Consider the following 25,593-nt stretch of genomic DNA (forward strand, 5'->3'; position numbering starts at 1 on the left):
AGGACAGGTTAGGGAGGCGGGGACGATCTGGGCTGGTTTTGGGATGCGGTAGGGGGAGGGGAGATTTTGAAGCTTGTGAAGTCCACATTGATACCATTGGGCTGCAGGGTTCCCAAGCGGAATATGAGCTGCTGTTCCTGTAACCTTCCGGTAGCATCGTTGTGGCACTGCAGGAGGCCGAGGATGGACATGTCATCTGAGGAATGGGAAGGGGAGTTGAAATGGTTCGCGACTGGGAGGTGCAGTTGTTTAGTGCGAACCGAGCGTAGGTGTTCTGCAAAGCAGTCCCCAAGCCTCCGCTTGGTTTCCCCGATGTAGAGGAGGCCACAACGGGAACAGCGGATGCAGTAGACCACATTAGCAGATGTGCAGGTGAACATCTGCTTGATGTGGAAAGTCTTCTTGGGGCCTGGGATGGGGGTGAGGGGGGAGGTGTAGCACTTCCTGCGGTTGCAGGAAAAAGTGCTGGGTGTGGTGGGGCTGGAGGGGAGTGTGGAGTGGACAAGGGAGTCCCAGAGAGATGGTCCCTCCGGAAAGCAGCTAAGGGTGGGGAGGGAAAAACGTCTTTGGTGGTGGGGTCGGATTGCAGATGGCCGAAGTGTCGGAGGATGATGTGTTGGATCCGGAGGTTGGTGGGGTGGTACGTGAGGACGAGGGGGATTCTGTTTTGGTTGTTATTGCGGGGAGGGGGTATGAGGGATGAGTTGCGGGAAATGCGGGAGACACGGTCGAGGGCGTTCTCGACCACTGGGTGGGGGGAGTTGTGGTCCTTGAAAAATGAGGACATCTGAGATGTACGGGAGTGGAGTGCCTCATCCTGGAAGCAGATGCCGGGGAGGCGAAGGAATTGGGAATAGGGGATGGCATTTTTGCAGGAAGGTGGGTGGGAGGAGGTGTATATTAGGTAGCTGTGGGAGTTGGTGGGCTTGAAATGGATATCGGTTTCTAGGTGGTTGCCAGAGATGGAGACAGAGAGGTCCAGGAAGGAGAGAGAGGTATTGGAGATGGTCCAGGTGAACTTAAGGTTGGGGTGGAAGGTGTTGGTGAAGTGGATGAACTGTTCGAGCTCCTCGTGGGAGCGCGAGGCAGCGCCGATACAGTCATCAATTTAACGGAGGAAGAGGTGGAGTTTAGGGCCAGTATAGGTACGGAAGAGGGATTGTTCCACGTAACCTACGAAGAGGCAGGCATAGCTTGGGCCCATGCGGGTACCCATGGCCACCCCCTTTGTCTATAGGAAGTGGGGGTAATTAAAAGAGAAGTTGTTGAGGGTGAGGACGAGTTCGGCTAAGCGGATGAGGGTGTCAGTGGAGGGGGACTGGTCGGGCCTGCAGGACAGGAAGAAGCGGAGGGCCTTTAGGCCATCTGTATGGGGAATGCAGGTGTATAGGGACTGGACGTCCACGGTAAAGATGAGGTGTTGGGGACCAGGGAATTGGAAGTTCTGGAGGAGGTGAAGGGCATGGGTGGTGTCATGGACATAGGTAGGGAGCTCCTGGACCAAGGGGGAGAAAATGGAGTCGAGATAGGTGGAGATAAGTTCGGTGGGGCAGGAGCAGGCGGAGACAATAGGTCAACCATGGTAGTCAGGTTTGTGGATTTTGGGAAGGAGATAGAAGCGGGCGGTGCAGGGTTGGGGAACGATGAGGTTGGAGGCTGTGGGTGGAAGGTCACCTGACGTGATGAGGTTGTGGATGGTTTGGGAGATGATGGTTTGGGAGATGATGGTTTGGTGGTCAGAGGGTGGGGTAATGATCAAGGGGGCAGTAGGAGGAGGTATCGGAGAATTGGCGCCTGGCCTCGGCGATGTAGAGGTCAGTGCGCCATACTACAACTGCTCCTCCCTTGTCCGCGGGTTTTATGGTGAGGTTGGGATTGGAACAGAGGGAGCGGAGGGCTGCACGTTCTGCAGGGGAGAGGTTGGAGTGGGTGAGAGGGGTGGAGCGGTTGAGGCGATTGATATCTCGACGGCAGTTGGAGATGAAGAAGTCGAGGGAGGGTAGGAAGCCTTGGGGTGGTGTCCAGGAGGAGGGGATGTGTTGGAAGCAGGAGGAAATAAGCTTGCAAGGCCGTAGGGCTTTGAAGGGTGGGTGGGGCAAACTGGTTGTAAATTTACTGCCCCTTAAATCCTGACCATGTTTGATAGAAATCCTATAATTGAGAACGTTTAGAAAGAGGCCATCCTTTTCGCTCGGCGAAAACATACGTGAAGCTGAAAGAGCAAATAGTGACAATATCTTTGGAGAGACGTATATACCTGAACCAACCTTTCATCACTGGATTCATTTCCTGCACCTTGAATTGCTGTAAGTGAACAATTTCTTCCCTTCACTCCCTTCCAGGATGAAGAAAGAAACTGAAAGGGGCAAGTCGTTGCTTTGCTCCCAAATGTTGCACAGAATGGGAAGATTCACTCTGATTCTCATCGGACAACTTCCGCATTGTGACGTCCTTTTCCGGGATTGGGCTTGCCTGAAGCAGCCAATAGGAAACGCAGCGGATACAGGCGCCATAGCCCCTCGATAACTCACCTCAACCTTGAACCAAGGTTTCCACGGCAACCGGCTGCGGTTCGGGCCAAAGCGAGATGCCGCTTGGGGTGCTGCTATTCCCTTCACGCAGGCAGTTCACGGACCAATAGAAGGAGCGGACGACACCAGCGGACAAATTGGAAACGGCTGGTCCTCCAACCAATGGGAATGAATGAGGTGCGGGGCGAACCAGATGACACGTGATCAGTTACGCTGCCCGCATAGTGCCGCTGTGAGGCCTGAGTGAGTGCGGGCGTGGAATACAGGAAGGCGGAAAATCAGCGGCCACCAGGAGAAAAGTGGAGTCGGTCTGGACTGAGAGGTTTTATGAATACTCGGTGTCGGCCACTAGACCCGAATTAGAAACTCGCGTTTGTAGCAAACGGAAAAATGGCTGCGGGCCTTAGGCGGTGATTGGCACCGGATAGTCCGCGCCATCTTTATTCGGGGCAAGATCCAGCAGCGCCCATGCGCATACTTCTTGAATGGGGTCGGGGCGATTTGAAGAGGAGCATTTACACAGCAACCGAAACCGAGAGAAACGTTTGTCTTTTCCAGATTTTTACCCTGGACTGATAGTGATTTTTCTTCTGTGAATTCGTTTTACAGGTTATTAATTAAGAAGAATTTGCAGACCGGGATCTCAAGCCAAGTTTTGATAGTCAGAGGAGTCATCAGGATCTGAATATCATTGGCGCTTAACTGTGGAAGGAAAAAGGTTTGTCTGTCCTGTCTTTGGAAAAATACCTCCGAGATGTTTTTTCAGTCGAAAAGTAGCAAAATATTAAGACGCGTGGTTAGATCACCCCGGGTATGTTCTCAGTCTGGGCCCTGCAGCTGCTGAAGGAGATATTGGCATGAAAGGGAGCACAGATTTATCCAAATTACGCCTTGTCTCTTTGAAAGAACTGCCGTATTTACTACCAGTCACCCATTTCATGCTATTAAGCTATGCACTTTAACCTATCAATTCCTCAATCTCAAACCTTTTAAAACTCCTTATCGACTCGAATTCCAATACCATTTCAGGTGGATACTAGGAACTGCAGATGCTGGAGAATCTGAGGTAACAAGGTGTAGAGCTGGATGAACACAGCGGGCCGAGCAGGAAAGCTGACGTTTCGGGTCTAGACCCTTCTTCAGAAATATTCAGAAAATCTTCAGGAAAAATTTCTGAAGAAGGGTCTAGGCCCGAAACGTCAGCTTTCCTGCTCCTCTGATGCTGCTTGGGCTGCTGTGTTCATCCTGCTCTACACCTTGTTATCTCACCTTTTCAGGCAGAATGTTCTAGATCCTGACAACTTTGTTGATCTTGAAACTGCTGCAGTCCATGTTGAGTCTGGAGAGTTTCAAAGGACTGAATTGAAAGATGAGATGCTGTTCGTTGAGCTCCCATTGAGCGGCATTGGAAGAGTACATGAGGCTGAGGTCAGCGTAGGTGAGAACAGACAAAATGGCAAGGCTGCACTGTAAGTGCTACTTGGCTCAATGAGTGTGTTTTGGAGTTGGATGAAAACAGAGATTGAGGTGAGACAAGGAGAACTTAAAGCTGAAAGATTGAGTCTGATGCTCAATCTCAGTTTAGGCAGTTCAGAAAGTGATAAGTCCTGATAGGAACAGCCAATTGGTAGGTGCCACCTGCAGATTATTTTCTCATAATTTTTGAAGTATAATATATCACCTTAAGTAAATGATTGTGATTATAATAGAAGTCTTTGAAATAAAGGAAGATCCCTAGCTCATTTAAATTCTCTTAAACAGAGTAACTGGCTTAATCTAGAGAGAAGTCATGACAGAAGACCTCAGACCCATAGTGTCCTCCACTTGCTCAATGTTGGAAATAAGGGAAGTTCCCTGTATCCCTGATTGCTACGTGTACAGGATGGGTACTGACGACATTGCTAAACAAAGGTACGAGGACCTGAAAACTGAATATAGGAAGATAGGAGATACATTACATGCAGGACCTCAAATGTAGTAATGCCAGGCTTATTCCAACTGCCACATGCTAATGAGAGCAGGAATAAGAGGATAGATTGGAGAAATGTGTGCCAGAGAAGGGTTTAGAGATTCGTGATGCATTGGGACCATTTCTGGGGAGCATGGGACCTATACAAGTTCGATTGATTAACCTCTGGGCAGAGCTGGGACAATTCGCTGAATGGGGCTTTTGCTAGTGTACTTGGTGAGGTTAAAAATTAGTATGGCAGGGGTGTGGGAACCGTAGTGTAGGCTTAGATGTGTCAGATTCAGATCCAGAATTTGGAGGTAGAATGTTAATTAGTGATGCAGTCTGCGGCTCAGAAAGACTAAAGTAGGATTATATGAGTATCGAGTCTCTCTTCATACATCATTCTTGACATCCTAGGAATCAGTCTAGTGAACCTTCTTTACACTATCTCAATGGCCAGGGCATCTTTCTTGGGAAAGGAGAACAAATGTGCAAACAGTACTCCAGGTATGGTCTCACCATGGCCCTTACAGAAAGATATTCCTGCTCCTGTACTCTAATCTTCTCACTGTGAAGGCCAACATATCATTTGCAATCTTCACTGCTTGCCACTCCTGCCTACGTACGGCATAAAATTGTTGAACACAATGTCCCCGTTGTACCTATGCTGGTCATCAAGCACCTATTTACTCTAGTCCCATTTTCTGGCACTCAGCCTGTGACCTATATTGTGGTGCCTTGTATGATCATCTAAAAATTTCTTCAAGGTTGCAATGGTTCCTGCATCTGTTAGCATTGCAGATGCTACTGAGCATCTCCAGCATTATTATTTTGGATTTCTACTATTTTGTTTCTGTGCTTGTTCTTACCCTACAATCCCTTTGAAGGACTATCGGGAGAAAACAGGAACTGGATTGATCTGCAGATCTGTGAAAAGCCTCTCCTGTTCCTCCTCCTGGCTCTTCCATCTCTAGACCTTTCCATAGTTTTGTGCAGACACTGACTGATTCCCTTCTCTCCCTCTCTATTTTAGTGTTCTGTCTGAAAGGTTGATTTGCAGATGATCCACATCCAGATCTGACAGTCACTCTGTTTACCATAACCTAATTATCTCAGGATTTTGAACATTGAAGGAAAATCTACCTTTCACACTGGCAAGAAGCACGTATCGTCTGTGTGTGGGAGAGTCTGTGAAAATTCATTTGAAATGTCCAAACGCCAGCACAGTCAAACTAGGGAGAGAATGTTGAAATGTGTGGATTGCGAGAAGGGCTTTCTTTACCCATGTCAGCTGGAAATTCACCAACGCAGTCACACTGGGGAGAAGCCGTTCACCTGCTCTGATTGTGGGAAGCAATTTGCTCGATCGTCTGACATGTTCAAACACCAGCGAGTTCACACAGGGGAGAAACCATTCATCTGCTCTGATTGTGAGAAACGATTCAGTCAGTCATCCGAACTGCTGAGACACCAGCGAGTTCACACTGGGGAGAAACCATTCACTTGTTCTGAATGTGGGAAGGGATTCAGTCAGTCATCCAGTCTGCTGGAACACCAGCGATTTCACACTGGGGAGAAACCATTCACCTGTTCTGAATGTGGGAAAGGATTTGCTCACTCATCTAACCTACTAATACACCAGCGAGTTCACACGGGGGAGAAACCATTTACCTGTTCTGAGTGTGGGAAAGGATTCACTCGATCATCAAACCTGCTGATACACCAGCGGATTCACACTGGGCAGAGACCATTCAATTGCTCTGAATGTGGGACAGGATTCACTTGCTCATCCAAACTGTTGGTACATCAACGAATTCACACAGGAGAGAAACCATTTACCTGTTCTGACTGTGGGAAGGGATTCACTAGGTCACCCAGCTTGCTGATACATCAGCGAGTTCATAGTGGACAGAGACCATTCACTTGTTCTGAGTGTGGGAAAGCATTCACTCAGGCAACTCACCTGCTAATTCACCAACGGGTTCACACAGGAGAAAAACCATTCACCTGCTCTGACTGTGGAAAGGGATTCACTCGGTCATCCAACCTGCTGATACATCAGCGAGTTCACTCTGGGGAGAGACCATTCACCTGTTCTGATTGTGGGAAGGAATTCACTCACTCATCTAATTTACTGATGCACCAGCGAGTTCACACTGGGGAGAAACCATTCACCTGCTCTGAGTGTGGAAGGGGATTCACCCGGTCATCCAACCTGTTAACACACCAGCAAATTCACAAAGAACCACAGTTTTGAAAGATTTTGTTCTTGATCACATCAAGGAATGAACCGTGGTCTTTGGGCCATTTGTACTGATGTTATTAATCCTTGCTCAATCAAAGGTGCTGAAATTGTAGATGAAATGTTCATAACAATCCTGCTATGTTTTGGAAATGATCACATCATCGCTGTGCGTCAAAACATCGCACTGGGTAAAGACCGTCCACCTACAATGTGTGAAAAGGGATTTCCTGGTTTATCAGGGCTAGTTAAGCACCAATGAGTTTCTAACTAACTGTAGGAATTGGCTTTTGATGCTCCTGTTACATATATCCTAACAATGGTTTCTGTGCCTGTTTCTGATGATGCTTGTAAACACCACATGTCTGCTCACCTAGGAGAAAACTGATACAAATCAACTTCTTGTTAAAAGTATTGTGCATTGAGTCTTTATCTTATCTGTAAAGCAGACACATTTATTTAGATGGGATCTTCATCTCCCTTATCTCCTCCATCCTCACCTCCAACAAGTATGGGGACCTTATTGAGTTTTTCTCCAATGCCAAGTGAGAAAGTCAGTATGCTTTAAATGAACACAGAAAGAAATGCGGATGCTGGAAATCAGAAACTGCTGGAAAATCTCTGCAGGTCTAGTGCCATCTATGGCAAGAAATCAGTTGAACCTATTGAGCTTCTAGAGTTCATAGAATCCCTACAGTGCGGGAACAGGCCCTTCGGCCCAACAAGTCCACACTGACCCTCGGAGCATCCCACCCATACCCATGTCCCTAATCTACACATGCCTGAACACTATGGGCAATTTAGCACGGCCAATCCACCTAGCCTGCGCGCCTTTGGACTGTGGGAGGAAACCCACGCAGACACGGGGAGAATGTGCAAACAGACAGTCGCCCGAGGCTGGAATCGAACTGGCTCCCTGGTGCTATGAGGCAGCAGTACTAACCACTGAGCTGCCGTGCCGTGCCTTTCCAGCAATTTCTGTCTTTGCTTCCCATGAATAGTGGGGAGAAGGCACATACCAGAGTGAGGGACAGCCCGTAATGCTCCTTAGCGCTTGAAGCCCACAGCTGTTTTCACGTTTGCTGCAAACGCGGGACCAGGAGTTTGTAATTCGGATCTGGCCTGCACTGGGTGTTTATAAAACCACCCAGTCCAGACTGACTACCTTTCAACCCCCAGTTTCTGCTGTATCTCCCCAGGCAATGGTCATGTGTCATTCCGCTAGCCCCGCCCTAGCTCATTCCCATTGGTTTGAGGACCAGTCTCTCTCCCTTTGTCCGCCAGTCTCACCCACTGTCCTCCTATTGGTCCGTGAGCTGGCGTCAATCAGCCAGGACCCATTGTGAGGTCATAGGTGGGACCCTTCCCTCTGTTCTGGGACCAGCTTCATCATTCACAGTGAATGACACGGTGTCGCAGAGCGCAGTGGCTGGTGGCTATTCAGCCCATTGGGGCTGTACTCTCTCATTCAAGAAATGCTGCAAATCTATCCCAACTCCTCAGTTATTTGCCCAGAGCCCTACAACTCTGTGTCCTTTTTCCCCCTCTTGGGCTCCTCCTCCTTCATTCATCATAGAATCCCTACAATGTGGAAACAGGCCCTTCGGCCCAACAAGTCCACACTGACCCTCAGAGCACCCACCCAAATCCATCCCCCTATAACCCACCTAATCTACACATCCCTGAACGCTACGGGCAATTTAGCAAAGCCAATCCACCTAACCCGCACATCTTTGGACTGTGGGAGGAAACCGGATCACCCGGAGGAAACACACACAGACACGGGGAGAATGTGCAAACTCCACACAGACTGTCGCCCGAGGGTGGAATCGAACCCGGGTCCCTGATACTGTGAGGCAGTAGTGCTAACCACTGAGCCACCGTGTTGCCCCATCCAAAGAGTTGAGCTTCCTTTAAGCACCGTGAGCACCCCCTCACTCCCACTCATTCACTAATCAGCACATATGCCATCATTTCATAGTTGCTTTCAGTTCTGACGAAGGGTCACTGCATTGGAATCCTTATCTCTTTTTATATGACAAATGCTGCCAGACCTGCAAAGTTTCTCCCGTGATTTGTTTGTTTCAGATCTCCAGCATCTGCAGTTTGTATAATTTGCACTGTAAAGCTTTCGTTATTAAGTTACATTCCAAATCAGTATTAAGAACGACAGCTGAATCTGCTCACACTTATCATTCAGTCTGTTCCAGATCCCCAGAAGTCACTGAGTAAAATAATCTCCACCTCTTTACCCTACATTATGTACCAATTATCTGAAAGCTGAATTCTGTTGTTACCAAGCATTCTGCCAATGTAAATAATTTCTGTCTCTGCAGGCGAAATCTTCTAGAAATAAGTTGAATTAATTGATGAAATCATTGCTTAACTTTCTCAGCTCCAAAGAGAATTATCCAAGCTTCTACAAACATACCGCATATCAGAAAACCCTCAATTTTTCTTCATTCATGGGATCTGGTCTTCGTTGTGTAGATTAGTATTTATTGCCCATTTTTACTTGCCCTGAAGAGGGTGATGGTTAGCTGCTTATTGAAATGCTGCAGTGGACATGACGTAGGTACACCCACCATGCTTTCAGGAAGTGTGTTTTGGTATTTTGACCCCATGATAGGAAATTAATTTAAATATATAATGGTAATTACAGTGATAGGGACGTGATGGCCTAGTGGTATTATTGGTAGGTTGTTAATCCAGTAACTCAAATAATGTTCTGGGGACCTGAGTTCAAATCCCACCACAACAGATGGTGGAATTTGATTGCAATACAAAAACAAAATCTGGAAGTAAGTATCTACAGATGACCATGAAACTATTGACAACTGTTGTTAAAAAATCTTCAGTGAAGGAAACCTGCCCCCTTCACTTGATTTGGCCTATATATTACCTCCAGACGCAGAACAATGTTGTTGACTCTCAACTGCTATCTGAGATCACGTAGCAAGTAGTGCTAGACCCAGGCAATAAATGCTGGCCTGCTCATGATATCCCATGAGTGAAGTATATTTAAAAAAAAGTTCCAACTCAAGATAGTGTGTACATGGGGGTGAGAGGTAGTTGTAAGTGGTGATGTGCCTGTGATTCTGTGCCCTTGTCCTAATCAATGGTAGAAGTTGTGGATGTAGAAGGTGCTGTCAAAGGAGAATTGATGAGTTGTTGTAGTGCACTTCATAGATGTTACACACTGTGCTTCGCTGGTGGAGAGAATGAACATTGAAGCTGCTGGATGGGATAGCATTCAAGTTCATTGCATTGTCCTTGATGGGTTTGAGAATGGTGTTTTTATTTATTCCTTTTATACTTGTAGATTTAACTATCCTAACACACTCTCAGGTGGCCTCCCTGTAATCTCAAGCTCATCCAAAACTCCATTGCTTCTGTTCAGACTCTCACAAAGTCTTGTTCCCCCATCATCATTCTAAACTTCGAATAGGACAGCAAGATATCCAGTGAAATTAAACACGGAGAAGTTAAAAGAATGACTCCTAAAAGTAAAAGCTTTTCTAAATTGGAAGGATTAAAGAATTCACAAGCACAGTAAAGACCCAGTGGAAACGAACAGTAAAGAGATGGGAGATTCTAGCTGATACCCTGTCTGATTGCTCACCAGTTTTGACAGCCCATTTGTCAGTTTTTGTCCTTTCCACAAATGTTGCCTGACCTACTAATGTTTCTGCTGTTTTTGTGGGTGTGAATAAAAGCGGCAAATAGTCAGAAATTGTTCTGTCAAAGATTACATTAATTTAAGTTGCCATTATTTGCAACTTACAGTGGAGAAAATCAGCTGTAGGTGTACACTTGACTCCAATACAATTTCAAAGCCGGATAGTTTATTTTGTTCATTCATGTGATGTGAATGGTACTGGTGAGTCTCTATGTTCCATTGCTGGTTGCCCTGGAGAATGTGATGGTGAGCTGCCTCTTGGACTGTGACAATTCTTGGGGAGTAGGGACAGCCACAATGCTGTGAGCAATTAAATTCCAGGATTTTGTGCCCGGCTGTACATTGTTCCCTATAAAAATAGTGGCACACACTCGTCTCTCGGAAAGGTGCCCCTATTAAAGATGGCAGCAATAACTCGAGCCTGTCACTGTCTGAGGCCTGTAGCTGTTTTCCCATTTTCTGCAAATATGGAACCGGAAGTATCTAATTCATGTCTAGCAGCCTAAACCATTCATCATATACTCTCTTGCCTTGTCAATCCCATTAAATTGCATCACCTAACACTTTTCAAGATTAAAATCCATTTCCCACTGTTCAAGCCCATCCGACCAGCCCTGCTGTATCATCCTGTAGTCTAAGACTTTCCTGGCAGAACCCAAAGTGGGAATCAGTAACAGCTTACTGCTGAGTTAACACTGCTTCATCATATGCCCATAACACGTCCCACCAGTTTACTGATAACTGGCATTTGATTGATGGCACAGCAGTTGGTCAGATTGGATTTATCCTGTTTTGTGTCAGGACAAAAAATAAATCTGGGCAATTTTCCATATGTTTGGAAAGATATCATTGTTGTGACTGTACTGGGTTAACCACTCTGTGAGACAGGTTTACATTTTTGACTTAAAGATGACAAGGATTTTGAGAAGATAAGTTTTGAAACAGTGGCACGAACAAAAATCTGATCAAAGGAATTCAAACGTGGAGTTCTGGGTATGACAAGTAGGGATTCAGGAAATCAGAAAACATTCAAGGACAACGGAGGGGAAAGGGACATTGGAGACAGGGCAATAGTTTACAGTAGAGGCATTGATATGTTTTTGACAGATGTGTTAAGGGCACAGTGGACGGGACTGGGTGGTGGTGGTGAGTGAAGAGAGAGAGGCAGAGACAAGATTTGATGAGACACAGCCATCAACAAAATTAGCAAATGTGTGAAGATGGTGGGAATAAGTTTGAAGAAGCAGGAGGTTCCCCTGACCGATTGAGCAATAAGTGAAAATATGGGGAGATGGGAGAGAAACAGTTTGAAGGTGTAGGTTTGGGACTCAAGAATGGGGAGCTTCAGAGGTAGTTTGTTCCTAGAGGGCTAGTGGGAGAGAGGGAAGCAACAGAGGCAGCTGAGCAGATTGTCTCCATGTTAGTGACAAGGAAACTCCATGAGCTGCTGCATTTTGTGCTGGAGGTGAAAGGCAAGAGGAAGAGCATTTTGAAAGGAATTACCTTGTATTCAAAACATAAAATACTAAACACACAGTGTGTCAAACACCAAACTGATTTATTTGACGTCAATCTCACATTTTTATAAGTTGTGAAACTTGGCGGAGGTTCATGAGAATTATTTGAAACAGATGCACTGAATAGGGTTCACTCCTGGATATGATCAATAACAAAATCTAATCACAGTCATTACTGGTGAACTCGCTGATGTTTCTGCAGGCTGACTGACTGAGTAAATCTCTTCCCACACTCACAATAAGTGTATGGCCTTTCCCCAGTGTGACTGCGCTTGTCTCTAACAAGTTCAGATGATGTCTTGAAGCCAGTGCCGCAGTGACAACACCCGAACGGTCTCTCATCACTGTGAACATGTTGATGGTGAATCAAGTCCTCAGAACTTTTATACCACTTCCCACACTCTGGGCATTGAAAAGGTGTCAGTGTGAGCTTGCTGGTTTCTCAGCAGATGAGAATTATCAATGAATCCCTTCCCACGTTTTGCACAAGTGAATGGCCTCTCCCCAGAGTGGATTCACTTATGTTTCTGCAGGTCAGATGAGTCAGTGAATCCTTTCCCACACACACAACCTCTGAGTGGTCTGTCTCCAGTGTGAAATCGCTGATGTTTCTCCAGCTTGGATGACTGAGTGAATCCCTTCCCACACTCCGAGCAATTGAATGGCCTCTCCGCAGTGTGAACTTACTTACGTACAGTGAGTTCAAATGATCACCTGAACTGAGACTCACAGTGAGAGTACTAGAACGGTTTCTTGTCAGTGTGAAGAATTTGATGGGAAATCAGTTCACCGGAAGTTTTACAGCATTTCCCACAATCTGTACATTTAAACGGTCTCTCCCCAGTGTCAGAAGTTGGGATGATCTAATAAAACCCTTCTCGCACTCAGAACAGCAGAATGGCTTCTTCCCAGTGTGAACTCACTGGTGTTTAGTGAATTTGAACCCCGTCCCACAGTGAGACAATCTGAAGGGTCTCTCATTGGTGTGAACATATTGGTGGGACATCAGTTCTTCAGAACTTCCACAGCACTGTCCACAGTCTGGACATTAAAATGGTTTCTCCTCAGAGTGAATCTGCTGGTGTCTCAGCAACCTGAATGACTGAGTGAATCCTTTCCATACTTGGGGCAGGTGAACGGTCTCTCTCCAGTGTGAAGTTGCTGGTGTACAGTGAGCTTAGATGGACACCTGAACACTTGCCCGCAGTGAGAGCACCTAATAGTCTCTCATCAGTGTGAACACGTCGGTGAGACAGCAGTTCCCCTGAACTTTTAAAGCTGTTTCCCATAATCCAAGCATTTAAAAGATCTTTTGTCAGTGTGACCTCGCTGGTGCATCAGCATGGTGGAAGAAGAAGTGAATCCTTTCCCACTCTCGGAATAGGTGAACAGTCCTTCCCTAGTGTGACTATGCTGATGTGTTTCCAGTTCAGACAGGCACATGAATGCAATCCCACGCTCTGCACATTTCCATGGCTTGTCCCCAGTGTGAATGTGTTTATGTCTCCACAGGCCAGGTGATCAGCTGACTCCTTGCCCAAAAATTGGACATGTGCATGGTTTCTGCTCAGTGTGAATGGATCTTTTTGCTTCCAAGATCAAAATCCGATGTTCTTCAGTTAATGCCAAATGTGGAGAGTCTGTCGAATCCTGATGGAATGTTTGGTTTCAGTTTCCTGACTGCAAATCCTTCCCTTTTAAAAGCAAAATTGATTTAAATGTGAAAATGATTTAAAACAGAAAAAAAAAGGAATGAGGGAGAGCTGGGACAAGGAAAATGTGGCCATTAAAGCTCCTGTTTTGTCAGAAAAATCCAACTGGTTCTCTAATGTCCTTCAGGGTACAGAACCTGCCCCACTTTGGGACATAAACATAACTGTCCCCTCAATGGGAGCAGAGAAAGTCAGTGGGACAGGCAGAGAGTACAAGTCAGTGTTGATAAACTTGCAGACCAAGCAGAGGATTCATAGAATGTCCTAAACTCTCAGCCTACACCAATAAGCAAAACCAGGAGAGCAGCTGGATGTGAACACCATCATCTCCCACTCACACAACATCTGACATCCAGTACTGTGTGAGCAGAAAGATCTCCCACTGAAATATTTGGAAGGCTTCAGTCAGCATCTTTTCTATCTGTTACAAAGTGCACGTTCTCACCACTGACTCCATCCCTCTCCCCGGCAACTCTCTGAGGCTGAATCAGACTGTTCACTATCCTGGTAATATATTTCACCCCAAGATGAACTTCCAACAACAAATCCTTATTATCAGCGAGACTGCCTATTTCCAGCTCAGTTATATCATCCCAATCCACCCTGGTACCAGCTCATCTACTGCTGAAACTTTCATCCATGCCTTTATTACGTCTAAAGTTAACAATCCTGACATCTTCCCAGCTAGCCTCCCACATTTCCACCTCTCTGTAATCCTAAGGGCATACAATCCTTTCTACGTCTGTGTTTATCCACATCACCATCATCCCTGACCTCGCTAGCTCCACTTTATGAAACACTAAGACACCTCCCTAACTCTATCATCTCCTCCAGTCTCTCAAACTTCCCTCTCTCTGTAGCCTCCTGTGGCATCATAATTCTCCCCATTTCTGTAACGTCCTTCAGCCTGACAACTCAATGATATAGCGGTTCTCCTATAATTCTGACATCTTTGTTCAAGCCACATTTGTTTAGAAACAAGGCATAGAGGACACTTGAGAAACTCAGTACGTCTGGTATCAGCTGTGAACTGAGAAACAGTGTTAACGTCCAGAGTCCAATTTGGCTCTTCTTCTGAACTGAAATCATACCAGACTTGAAATGTTAATTCTGAGTGTGGATTGTAAGTTGCAATAAGGTGAGTCATCATATTGTTGATTATTATTGTCTCTCTATCATCGACACAAAACAGCAGCAGGACTAACATTTACAAGAAGCAGCAGAGGTATTGACCCCATTCACCACCTGCCACATTTACTACCTGCACCAGCTTCATTCTGGTATTTGTTCCAGGTGCACATGGTGGTGGCGCAAATGCACTGCTGCCAATCACCCCGCTTAAGGATGTTGGCCCCACTGCCCAATCCCCCAGACAAAAATTGTGACCATAAACCTGGGCCTAATTCCCCTGCAAAAGCAGGTGGTCACCAATTCGGTAGACACCAGGGCATGAAGGCTTCTTATTCACGGTCTAAGACATACACTGAGTGTTTATGAAGCCTCCTCTCTCACCCACCAGCTCCATTTCTCCTCATTCACTCAGTCACTCCATGTCTCTGAATCTTTGCTATTCTCTCCACAGTCCCGACACCAGTCTTTTCCAAATTGACACTGTACATGCTCTAGTCTCTCTCCATCACTGTGTCTGTGCAATGATCTCCTGCAGTGAATGTGGAGCTCATTCACATTCTCCATGGATGCCGGGTGGCACCACCACCAATAAAAGTCCGTGTTCAGTAATTAACAAGCACTTTTTGTGATCTGATTACAATTTAAGTTAAGGGTGTAAAATCACTAAGCTATCAAATATACCAGGGTCTACACCATGTTTCTATCTTCAAAGTGTTTAACAGTAGAAAATAAATTGATAACAGACTTGAAATTTCTGGAGTCTCAGAAAATGCCCTTTTCAAGCAGAGGAACAGTAAATGTCATACAGCTGTCAGTTAATGCATTCAGTTAAACTCTAAAAGGCATGATCTATAAGAAAAAAATCCACTCTGACATTCAGAGCATTTGATAATGCTTCTGTGCGATTCAAACCAGCAACTTCATGTGTGGTGAAAATGTGATAAGTACATCAGTAGAGAAGAACTACACTTAAAAACGTTCACAAGCATCTTGCCAGAAAATCAAACCTGTGAAGTAATGCTGCTTTTTTTGTTGCTCGCATTGATTTGTAGATAAATTGATTGCTGAATTTGTAGAAGTCACAGCACAGGAGGAAGCAATTCAAATTATTATATCTGTGCAAACTTTAATTTTGAACGCCTGAAAGTCTTCTCAAAAAGTCCTAATGTTCTTCTCTCCAGCCGCTTTGTCTCTTTTAACTAACAATCCAGTACTTCTTTGAAATCTAACAGTTAATTTAAAAAAAATGTTTCAGGAGTGTCTGTCGTACCAATACACTGTCAAATGTAATAAGATATCCCTGCCAAAATGATACGAACAGTTGAACACAAAATGTTTGTGCGTTTGCTTTCAAATTGGGGAAAATCTACAGTAATGTTTATTCTGGTCGCGTATGACTTCATTTATACAATCCAATTCCCCTCTCTGAACAACCTGTTCGAGACGTTACAAAAAAGAGGGAATGTTTTCATTCCGCTGTACAAAGCCTTCAATAGTTTATACCTGGAGGATTGGGAATGTCAATTGATAAATGATTCAGTGTTTGTCTTGGAGACAAGACAGTGCTGATCCATCTGAATGTCTGTTCTGGAATGCAAGGGGACATATGCCTTCTGTGAATGTGACCAGAAGAAACGACAAATGATTCATTGATTTGATTCTCAGTCTGCAGACAGGAGCTGAAGAATTGGAGACAGGCAGAGGACAGAGAGGAACCTGGGAGTGGAGGAAAAAAATGGGGGAAATAGGATTGAACTTCAGCCCAGGGTGGATGGAGCATGTGTGAGAACGGAATTTACCGATTCTGGGGAACACGAGAAAAGAAGACTTAAGTATTCTGATTTGTATCTTACAATTCAAGTAATAACTTCTCTAAACCCATGTTACAGGGTAAGAGAAGAGATTTACTCAATTCATCTTAACCTGAATATTACTGACCTTTGATCATGAAAGGAGAAATATTTTTCTCTATGTGAGAAATGATGAGAGGGTGCAGAAAAGATTTACAATGGTGTTGCCAGGTCTGGACGGTTTGAGGCAAAGGGAGAGGCTGAATAGGCTGGGGCTATTTTTCCCCGAAACATCGGAGACTGAGGGCGTGACCTTATAAAGGTTTATAAAATCATGAGGGGCAAAGATAGGGTGAACAGCCAAGGTCTTTTTCATAGGGCAGAGGAGTGTAAAACTAGAGGGCATAGGTTTAAGTTGAGATGGGTAAGATTTAAAAAGGATCTGAGAACTGAATAAAAGATCCCATGAAGTTACTTCAAAGAGGGCAGGTCTCTCAGGTACACTGCTTATTATGAACTGAGTGTCAGTCATAGTCATGTTTCTGTTGTGAACTCTCCTCACAGATGCTGCCTGACCTGTTGAGTATTTCCAGCATCTCATTCCTGTTGTGGGAGTCTGTTGCATGCAATATAGCTGCTGTATCTCCTCCAACAGTGACTACACTTCACAGGGACTTCAGTTGCTGTGAAACACATCCTGAATGTGCGAACGTCATTTTATTACACAAGCCTTGCATTAATAATGAAGGAAAGGCCCAAGAACAGGGACATCTATCGGCCTTCTTTAATTTGAGAGAAATCAAGGACACAAACTTTGTATTTGATGTGATTGATACCTGGACAATTAAACACCAATCTGGTAAAAGAGATTATGCATATACACGGAAGTAACCCCAGCTCTCAGACTGAATAAAGTTCAGTCCTGGCTGCAATGACAGCAGAATACCATCACATGTGTCCTCGCTCGTGTCTCAGACGTATGGATGAATCATTGAATCCCTTACCACACACACAGCAGGTGAAAGGCCTCTCCCCAGAATGTATTTGCTGGTGTTTCATCAAATCATTGCTGTTCCTGAAGCCCTTCTCACAGTCAGAGTTTTTAAATGTTCTCTCATCAGTGTGAATAAGCCTGTGTTTCCCAAGATTGGTGGACTGAGTGAATCCCTTCCCAAACACGTAGCAGGAAAGAAGTTTCTCCCCATTGTGAATATGCTGGTGCTCACTGAGTACAGATGACTGAGTGAATCCCTTCCCACACACAGAGCAGATGAAAGGTCTCACTCCAGTGTGACCACACTGGTGTCTAAGAAGATCCGATGATTTAATAAATCCCTTCCCACACACAAAGCAGACAAATGATCTCTGTCCAGTGTGAACATGTTGGTGTGACACTAGCTTACGTGGCTGAGGGAATACTTTCCCATAGTCAGACCAGGTCAACGTCCACTCCCTAGTGTGAACACGGAGCTGTTCATTGGGGCTCAGTGATTGCCTGAACATCTTCCCACAGAGAGCTGACAAATGATTTCTCTCTGGTGTAAACTCAACAGTGTAACATTAGGATGGACGATGAAGTTAATCCCCTCCCACACACACAGCAGATGAATGTTCTCTCTCCAGTGTGAACCTGATTGTCTGACATTGTGCTGGACCGTGAAGTGTATCCCTTCCCAACACGGAACAGATGAAGGTTATCTGCCCGTGGTGAAGACGTTTGTGTGACATTAGGCTGGATCCCCAAGTGAATTCATTCCCACATGAGGAACAGGTGAATGACTTCTCACTCGTTTGAACAGGTTGATCTTGAATTAGACCTTGAGAGCTCTTAAAGCTTTTTCCACAATCAGAGCTTTTAAAAGGTCTCTTCACAGTGTCAACCTACTGACGTGGCACAAAGCTGGGATAAACCAGCATTTCCCTTCCAATACACAGAGTAGGTGAAGTCACTCCCCAGAGTGACTGTGTCCATAAGCTTCCAGCTGGCCTCGGTATTTGTATCCCTTCCCACAATCCACACATTTCCATGGTTTTTCTATGGTACTGATCTCCTAGCATCTCTTCAAGTTGGATGATCTGTTGAATCATTGACCATACATACAAAGTGTGTATGGTTTCTCTGCACTGTGGATTTTCTTTTTTTCAGAGTGTTAACTGGATAATGTTAAGAAATTAGTGTTAAGAAAGTTACTTCACTGGAACATTTGTGTGTTTTGGTGCTTTACCACTCACACTGATGTTAGAAATCTTTTCCTACAGACAAAAGATTTTCTTTCAGGTCCTGATGAATTGAGTGACTGTTGGATCTTGATATTTTGTTTGATTTGACTCTTCAAATTCTTTCTTGATATTACTCTGTGAAACAATTCACAAATATCATTACTGTCTGTACAGGGTAAAATCTCAGAACAAACAAATCGAGTTTCTGACAAACATTTCCCCTCTGTTGTATATCCCCTCCCAAACATATGATCCAATCATACTAAAAAATGCAAAAACCATCACAAAAGCAGAAGGAACATTCCTGACTAAACCAGGTTGTTGATCCCAGTTTCTAAGAGACATCTTGTGTATCCTGAGGTGCCATCTTATGGTGGGAGGTACCTAGCCAACTGGGGGACACAACAAGCTCCCTGTCCAGAGGCAGGTCACCCAAGAGAGGTGATACACTTTGCTGCTATTGTGCATCAATCATGAAGAAAGTGAATGATGAAACCGGTGGGCAATCAAAAGCGCTGTTTTGTACCAGATGGTGCCAAGCTTCTTGAGCATTGTTGAAGCAGCAGTCGTCCATACAAGTGGAGATTATTCATATCACACCTGATTTATGTCTTGTAAATGTTGGACAAACTTTGGGCAGTCAGGAAATGAGTTGCTCCCTGAAAGATTTCTAGCCTCTGCCCTGATCTTGTAGCGACTGTATTGGTTAGCCCAGTTCAGTTTCTGCTCAATGGTAACCCCCAGGATGCTGGTAGCAGAGGATTCAACAATGGTAATGCCATTGGATGACGAGGAGTGATAGTCAGATTCTCTCATGTTAAAGATGGCCATTGCCAGGCACTTATGTGACATGGCTGTTACTTACCACATATCATGCTGATTTTGTCATGCGGTGCAGGTCTTACTTTAGACGGATATGTGCAACTTCAGTATCTGAGCTAACATCCCCAATTCTGAAGGGAAAGTCGTTGTTGAATTTGAAGGTAGATGGGCCAACGACTCTACCCTGAGGAACTCTATTCTGGCAGAGAAGGCCTGGACTCTCAAGTCCGACCTGCTCCAGAGGTGTGACATAACGCGTCTGAACAGGTTGATTACAAAATATTCCCTGCAGAGAAATCCTGGGATTACAGTAGACTGTTGTTTGTCGCAAACATCACCTGTGCGTGAAGCTGCTGAAAAGGGTATGGCCCAGGGCGCTGCACCTCCCGGGCACTAGGTTCTGAAGAAGATGCACATGAGATTGATTCTGTTAGTTCTGTTTTCTCGCTGCACAGGTACTGCCAGACCTGCCGACATCCTCCAGCACTTTCTGCTTTGGTCCCATATTTGCCGCATCTGCAGGATTCCCACTTAAATCCCGCACCGCCCCGTGACGTCATTGGACCGCTAGCGCATGCGTCCAGTTCGGGCCAAGGTGGTGGCTGTTGACCTAGCAGTGTTCACGGGGAGAAGATTGAAACTGGAGACAAGCTTCTTTTTCAAGGTGCCCGCCTCTCGTTCGAGCGGTTTATGAAACCTCTGGGTCCATTCTCCGGCTCCATCCCTCCCTCCCTCCGCTTTCTGGCTCTTACCATTTGCGAAGGAGCGTCCCTTCCAATCGCCATCACTTCCACTGCGCAAATCGCGCCGGCACTGCGCTTGTGCCTCCGCTTTCTTGTGGTGTGGATGTTTTGGCTTAGTTAGTAAATAAACACAAGGCAAGGTATCCCAGTCCCACAGAGTGCACATCAGTTCCGTGTGCGAAAACCAGGATAAGTGGAGTCACAGCACAGAAACAGGCCCTTTGGTCCAAATCATTCATGCTGAACAGGTTTATGAAACTGAACTAGTCAACCATTTGCCTGTGTTTGCTTCCATCTCTGTATAACTTTCCTATCCATGTACTTATCCAATTTTTTTGTTAATGATGTAATTGCACCTGCCTCTACCACTTCCTCTAGCAGCTCATTCCATATATGCACCACCCTCTGTTTGAAAAAGTTGCCTCTCAGGACACTATTACATCTTTCTGCCTCACCTTAAACCCACGCTCTCTAGTTCTGAAATCCTCCGCACTGGAAAAAAGACCTTGGCTGTTCACCTTATCTATGTCCCTTGTGATTTTATGAATCTCTGTAATGTCACCCCTCAGCCTCCTATACTCCAGGGAGAAAAGTCCCAGCCTATCCAGCCTCTCCTTTATAATTCAAATATTCCAGTCTCGGCAACATCTCATTAAATCTTATTTGTTCCCTTTCTAGTTTAAGAACATCCTTCCTGTACAGGGGGACCAGAATTGTAAGTAGTACTTCAAATGTGGCCTCACCAATATTTTGTACGCTTAGAACATGATGTCCCAACTCCCAAATTCTCTGCTGTGATCAATGAAGACGAGCATGCCAAGTGCCTTTGTCATCACCCTGTTGACCTTTGACACCAGGGACACAATTCTTGTGACTGATGAGAACACCTGTCTGACCACAGTTGAAGTGTTACTCAATTCTGGTCCCCGTACTCCAAGGTAGATGTGATCACACCAGAGGAAATCAATGAGAATGGTTCCAGGATTGGAGAATTTTAGCTCTGAGGTAAGATTGGATAGGCTGAGGATGTTTTCTGTGGAACAGAGAAGACTGAGGTGAGATTTCATTAAAAGTATAATATTGTGGGAGTCCCAATTAAGTGGATAGGAAGGAGCTATTCTTTAACAGTGAGGTCATTACTGGAAGTTTTAGATTTAAAGCAATTCACAGAAAGAGGGGGAGAGCAGAAATCTAGAGATGTTGGGGAGCTAGAACTCTCTTACTGATAAGGTTGGTAGATGCAGAAACCCTCATCATGTTAAAATGAAAGAACATGTAAGGGGAATAGGTAGGCGTTTCTGTGGCCACAAATGAGAGTTCAGGTTGGTGTGTTGCTTCCCTGATGCTAGGGTCCTGGATGTCTTGTAGCAGCTGCAGGACATGGTTTTTGGCAGGGGGTGGGGGGGCATTGCTACAAATGACATAGGTAAAAAATGGGACGAGGTCCTAAAAGCAGAATACAGAGAATGAGGAAGAAAGTTGAAATGCAGGACCTCAAATGTATTTATCTGAGACTTACAACCAGTGCCACAAGCTAATCAGAGTAGAAACAGCAGGATATATAGGATGAACACATGGCTAAAAAGATGGTGTGATGGGAAGGGTTTCATATTTGTGGGGCATTGGGACCAGTTCTGGGGGAGGTGGGACTTGTACAAACTGGATCGGTTACACCTGGGCAGGACTGGGACTGATGTCCTTGGGGGGATACTTGGTAGAGTGGTCGGGGAGGGTTTAAGCTAGTGTGGTAAGGGGATTGGAACCAAAGGAGTAGGGTAGTAGATGCAGAAATTGAGAGGGAGGTAGAAAACATGGCAATCATTACTAAGAACAAGAACAGGTAGGAAAACACTGCTGAAAAGAGCAGGGGAGATGGTCTGAGATGCACGTGTTTCAACGCGAGAAGTACAATAGGCAAGGTAGATGAACTTAGAGCTTTGGTTTGTACTTGGAACTATGACATTTTTATGATTACAGAGACTTGGCTGAAAGAGGGACAGGACTGGCAGCTGAGTATCCCAGGTTTCAGATGTGATAGAAAGGGAGGTAAAATAGGTGGGGGAGTTGCATAACTGGTAAAGGAGTATCTCACAGCTGTACTGAAGGAGGATACATTAGACAACTCATGCAGCAAGGCAATATGTGTAGAACTCAAAAATAAGAAAGGTGAAATCACAATGCTAGGGGTATACTACAGGCCTCCCAACAGCCAGTGGAATATCGAGGAGAGAATATGTAGACAGATTTTGGAAAGATATAAAAACAGCAGGGTTGTTGTGTTGGGTGATTTTAACTTCCCCTCTATTGATCGGGACTCACTGTGCTAGGGGTTTGGATGAGGCAGAATTTGTAAGGTCCATTCAGGAGGGATTCTTGACACAATATGTAAACAGTCCAACCAGGGAAGGGGTTATATTGGACTTCAGTAAGGAATTAGAAAAGCTAAAATGGGGCATGAAAGGTCATTAGTAAACAGGATTAAAGAGAATCCCAAGGCTTTTTATACATATATAAAAAGCAAGCGGGTAGCCAATGGAAGGGTTGCCCACTCATGGACAAAAGAGGGAATCTATGTGTGGAGCCAGAAGAGGCAGGTGAGGTCCTAAACAAGTACGTTGTATCAGTATTCACCAAAGAGGAGTTGGTGGAGAATGATCTCAGCGAAGGAAGTGTCGCGTTTCTAAGCAAATTTGCTATTAAAAAGGAAGAGGCGTTTTCCGTCTTAAAAAAGTATTAAGGTAGATAAGTCCCCGAGTCCTAATGGGATCTATCCCAGAATATTGAGGCAGGCAAGAGAAAAAATTGCTGGAGCATTGATAGACATCTTTGTATCCTCTTTGGCCACAGATGAAGTCCAGAGGACTGGAGAATAGCCAATGTTGTCCCATTCTTTAAGAATGATAGCAGGGATAATCTTGGAAGTTACAAACGAGTGAGTGTTATGTCAGTGGTAGGGAAATTATTGGAAAAGATTCTCAGGGACAAGATCAAAATGCATTTAGAAGCAAATGGACTTATTAGCGAAAGGCAGCATGGTTTTGTAAAGAGGAGGTCATGCCTCACTAATTTGATAGAGTTTTTTGAGGAGGTGACGAAGATGATTGATGAGGAAAGAGTGGTTTATTGTTGTCTGCATGGACTTCAATAAAGACTTTGACAAGGTCTCCCATGGCAGACTGGTACAAAAGGTGAAGTCATATGGTATTGGGTGAGCTGGCAAGATGGATACTTAACTGGCTTAGTCATAGGAGGCAGAGGGTAGCGATGGAAGGATACTTTTCAGACTAGAAGGTTCTGACTAATAATGTTCCACAAGGATCAGTGCTGGGACCTCTGCTGTTCATGGCCTACATGATGATTTGGAGAAAAATGTAGCTGGTCTAATTAGTGAGTTTGTGGACAATACAAAGATTGGTGGAGTTGCGGATAGTGAGGAAGTTTGTCAGAGGATACAACAGGATATGGATCACTTGGAAGCATGGGCAGAAAAATACAGATACAGTTTGATCCAGACAAATGTGAGGTGATGCATTTTGGCAAGTCAAGTACAGGTGGAAATTAGACAGTGAATGGCAGAACCCTTAGGAGTATTGATATGCAGAGGGATCTGGGTGTGCAGGCCCACATATCTCTGAAGGTAGCAGCACAGGTAGATAAGATCGTAAGAAAAAGGCTTCTGGCATGCTTGCCTTCATTGGAAGGGGCATTGAGTATAAGGATAGACAAGTCATGCTGCAGCTTTATAGAACTTTAGTTAGGACACACTTGGAATATTGCATACAGTTCTGGTCACCACACTATCAGGTGTTTTGGAGAGGGTACAGAAAAGGTTTACCAGGATGTTGCCTGGTATGGGGGATTTTACTTATGAAGAAATTTTGGATCGACTGGGTTTGTTTTCACTGGAATACAGGAGGTTGAGGGACAAACTAATAAGAAGTTTATAAGATTGTGAATGGCATTCATAGAGTGGAAAGAATGAGGCTTTTTCCCAGGGTGTAGGTGTCAATTACTAGGGGACCCAGGTTCAAGGTGCAAGAGGGTAGTTTAAAAGAGATGTGCGAGGTACGTTGTTCACACAAAGGGTGGTGAGTTCCTGGAATGCATTGCCAGAGAAGGTGGTGGAATCAGACACAACAGCAGCATTCAAGAAGGGCCTGGACAAATACATGAAGAAGAAAGGAATAGAGGGTTACAGATCCTATAAGTGAAGACAGCTTTAGTACGAAAGGGCAAAATGTGGCAGCACAGTCTTGGAGGGCTGAAGGGCCTATTCCTATGCTGTATTGTTCTTTGACATAGATGCACTTGAAATGCGGGAACATACAGGGCTATGGACAAACATCTGCAGAATAGGATCAGCCTGATAGTTCTGTTTCAGCCAACACAAATATGATCAGCCAAGTGAACTCAATCTGTGCTGTAACTTTCAGATGTTGTCATTCTGACCATTGGAGTTTGTTTCTGATGATGTTTATAACTTCCCCAATTGCACCAAAGTTTAATATTCCAGAGAAATATCAAATAAATCAGCTTTGTTTCAAACATGTCACTGTAGATTACTACCTGGAGCTCAGAAAGGACAATCTTGGGGAAGCAACAGAACTTCAGCCTGGACACATCCTTGATGGCCACACTGAGGGAGACAAATAGTACTTTGGTCTTTCTTGTCTTTCTTCTCTGACAGCAAAGACCTGGTATGGGTTAATCCTACGATGTGTAAGAAATGTGTCCCAGCCACTGTCTTCCATAGCTCATAGCTCCGAGACATGAAGTAGAATCTCGTTTCCAACTGGGGTTAGGGTCAGAGGAAGAACAACGGTGAATGCTGGAAATGTGTTTCAAATCAGAGATTAGTGATCTGTTCCTGACTGGAAATGAACCTGAGGATTTCGGTGTTCTCTACATTGGTAAAGATAAAAGTGTTTGGCAAACCAAGCTGAGCTTGAAATTATACTTCACCAAGAGTGTGACCAGTGGAGGAGGTTGACAAAATAGTAACTTTCATTTTTAAATAACTACATAGAAAGGTTTTGGAGTAGATTTGTAGCTCGGGTTGTGGGTGTTGAGGTTGGTTGGCTCGCCGAGCTAGTTTGTTGTTCTGCAGACGTTTCATTACCGTGCTTGGTAACATCCTCAGTGCAGCCTCTGATGAAGCATTGGTGTGTTTTCCCGCCTGGTTTTTAAACTCTGGGGTCCGTTGTGATGGATTGCCTCACTTCCGGGTTTCCTCCGTAGTGGAATGTATATGGGGT

General features: G+C 44.9%; 1 protein-coding gene and 1 long non-coding RNA gene across 4 annotated transcripts in view; one reads left to right on the forward strand and one right to left on the reverse strand.

Annotated features, from left to right (window-relative positions):
* LOC125487601 overlaps nucleotides 1-2,432 on the reverse strand; it is a 6,487-nt gene extending 4,055 nt beyond the window's left edge. Inside the window, exon 1 of the long non-coding RNA XR_007265971.1 lies at nucleotides 2,258-2,432. This is a non-coding gene — a long non-coding RNA (uncharacterized LOC125487601). The remainder of the gene's footprint in view (nucleotides 1-2,257) is intronic.
* A 309-nt stretch (nucleotides 2,433-2,741) lies between these two features.
* LOC109911818 (zinc finger protein 239-like) overlaps nucleotides 2,742-25,593 on the forward strand; it is a 44,567-nt gene continuing 21,715 nt past the window's right edge. The window contains exons 1-3 of one of the 3 annotated variants that reach the window (XM_048619441.1): nucleotides 2,742-3,249; nucleotides 5,516-6,699; nucleotides 22,920-22,932. In XM_048619441.1, the coding sequence (XP_048475398.1) occupies nucleotides 5,690-6,699; nucleotides 22,920-22,932 (1,023 nt within the window). In that variant the 5' untranslated portion in view covers nucleotides 2,742-3,249; nucleotides 5,516-5,689. Of the gene's footprint in view, nucleotides 3,250-5,515; nucleotides 7,139-22,919; nucleotides 22,933-25,593 lie in introns of those variants that run through there. The other 2 variants (XM_048619439.1, XM_048619440.1) reach the window with 2 other exon arrangements.

Source organism: Rhincodon typus, chromosome 42 (genome assembly GCF_021869965.1).
Source record: "Rhincodon typus isolate 14 chromosome 42, sRhiTyp1.1, whole genome shotgun sequence".
NCBI lineage: Eukaryota > Metazoa > Chordata > Chondrichthyes > Orectolobiformes > Rhincodontidae > Rhincodon > Rhincodon typus.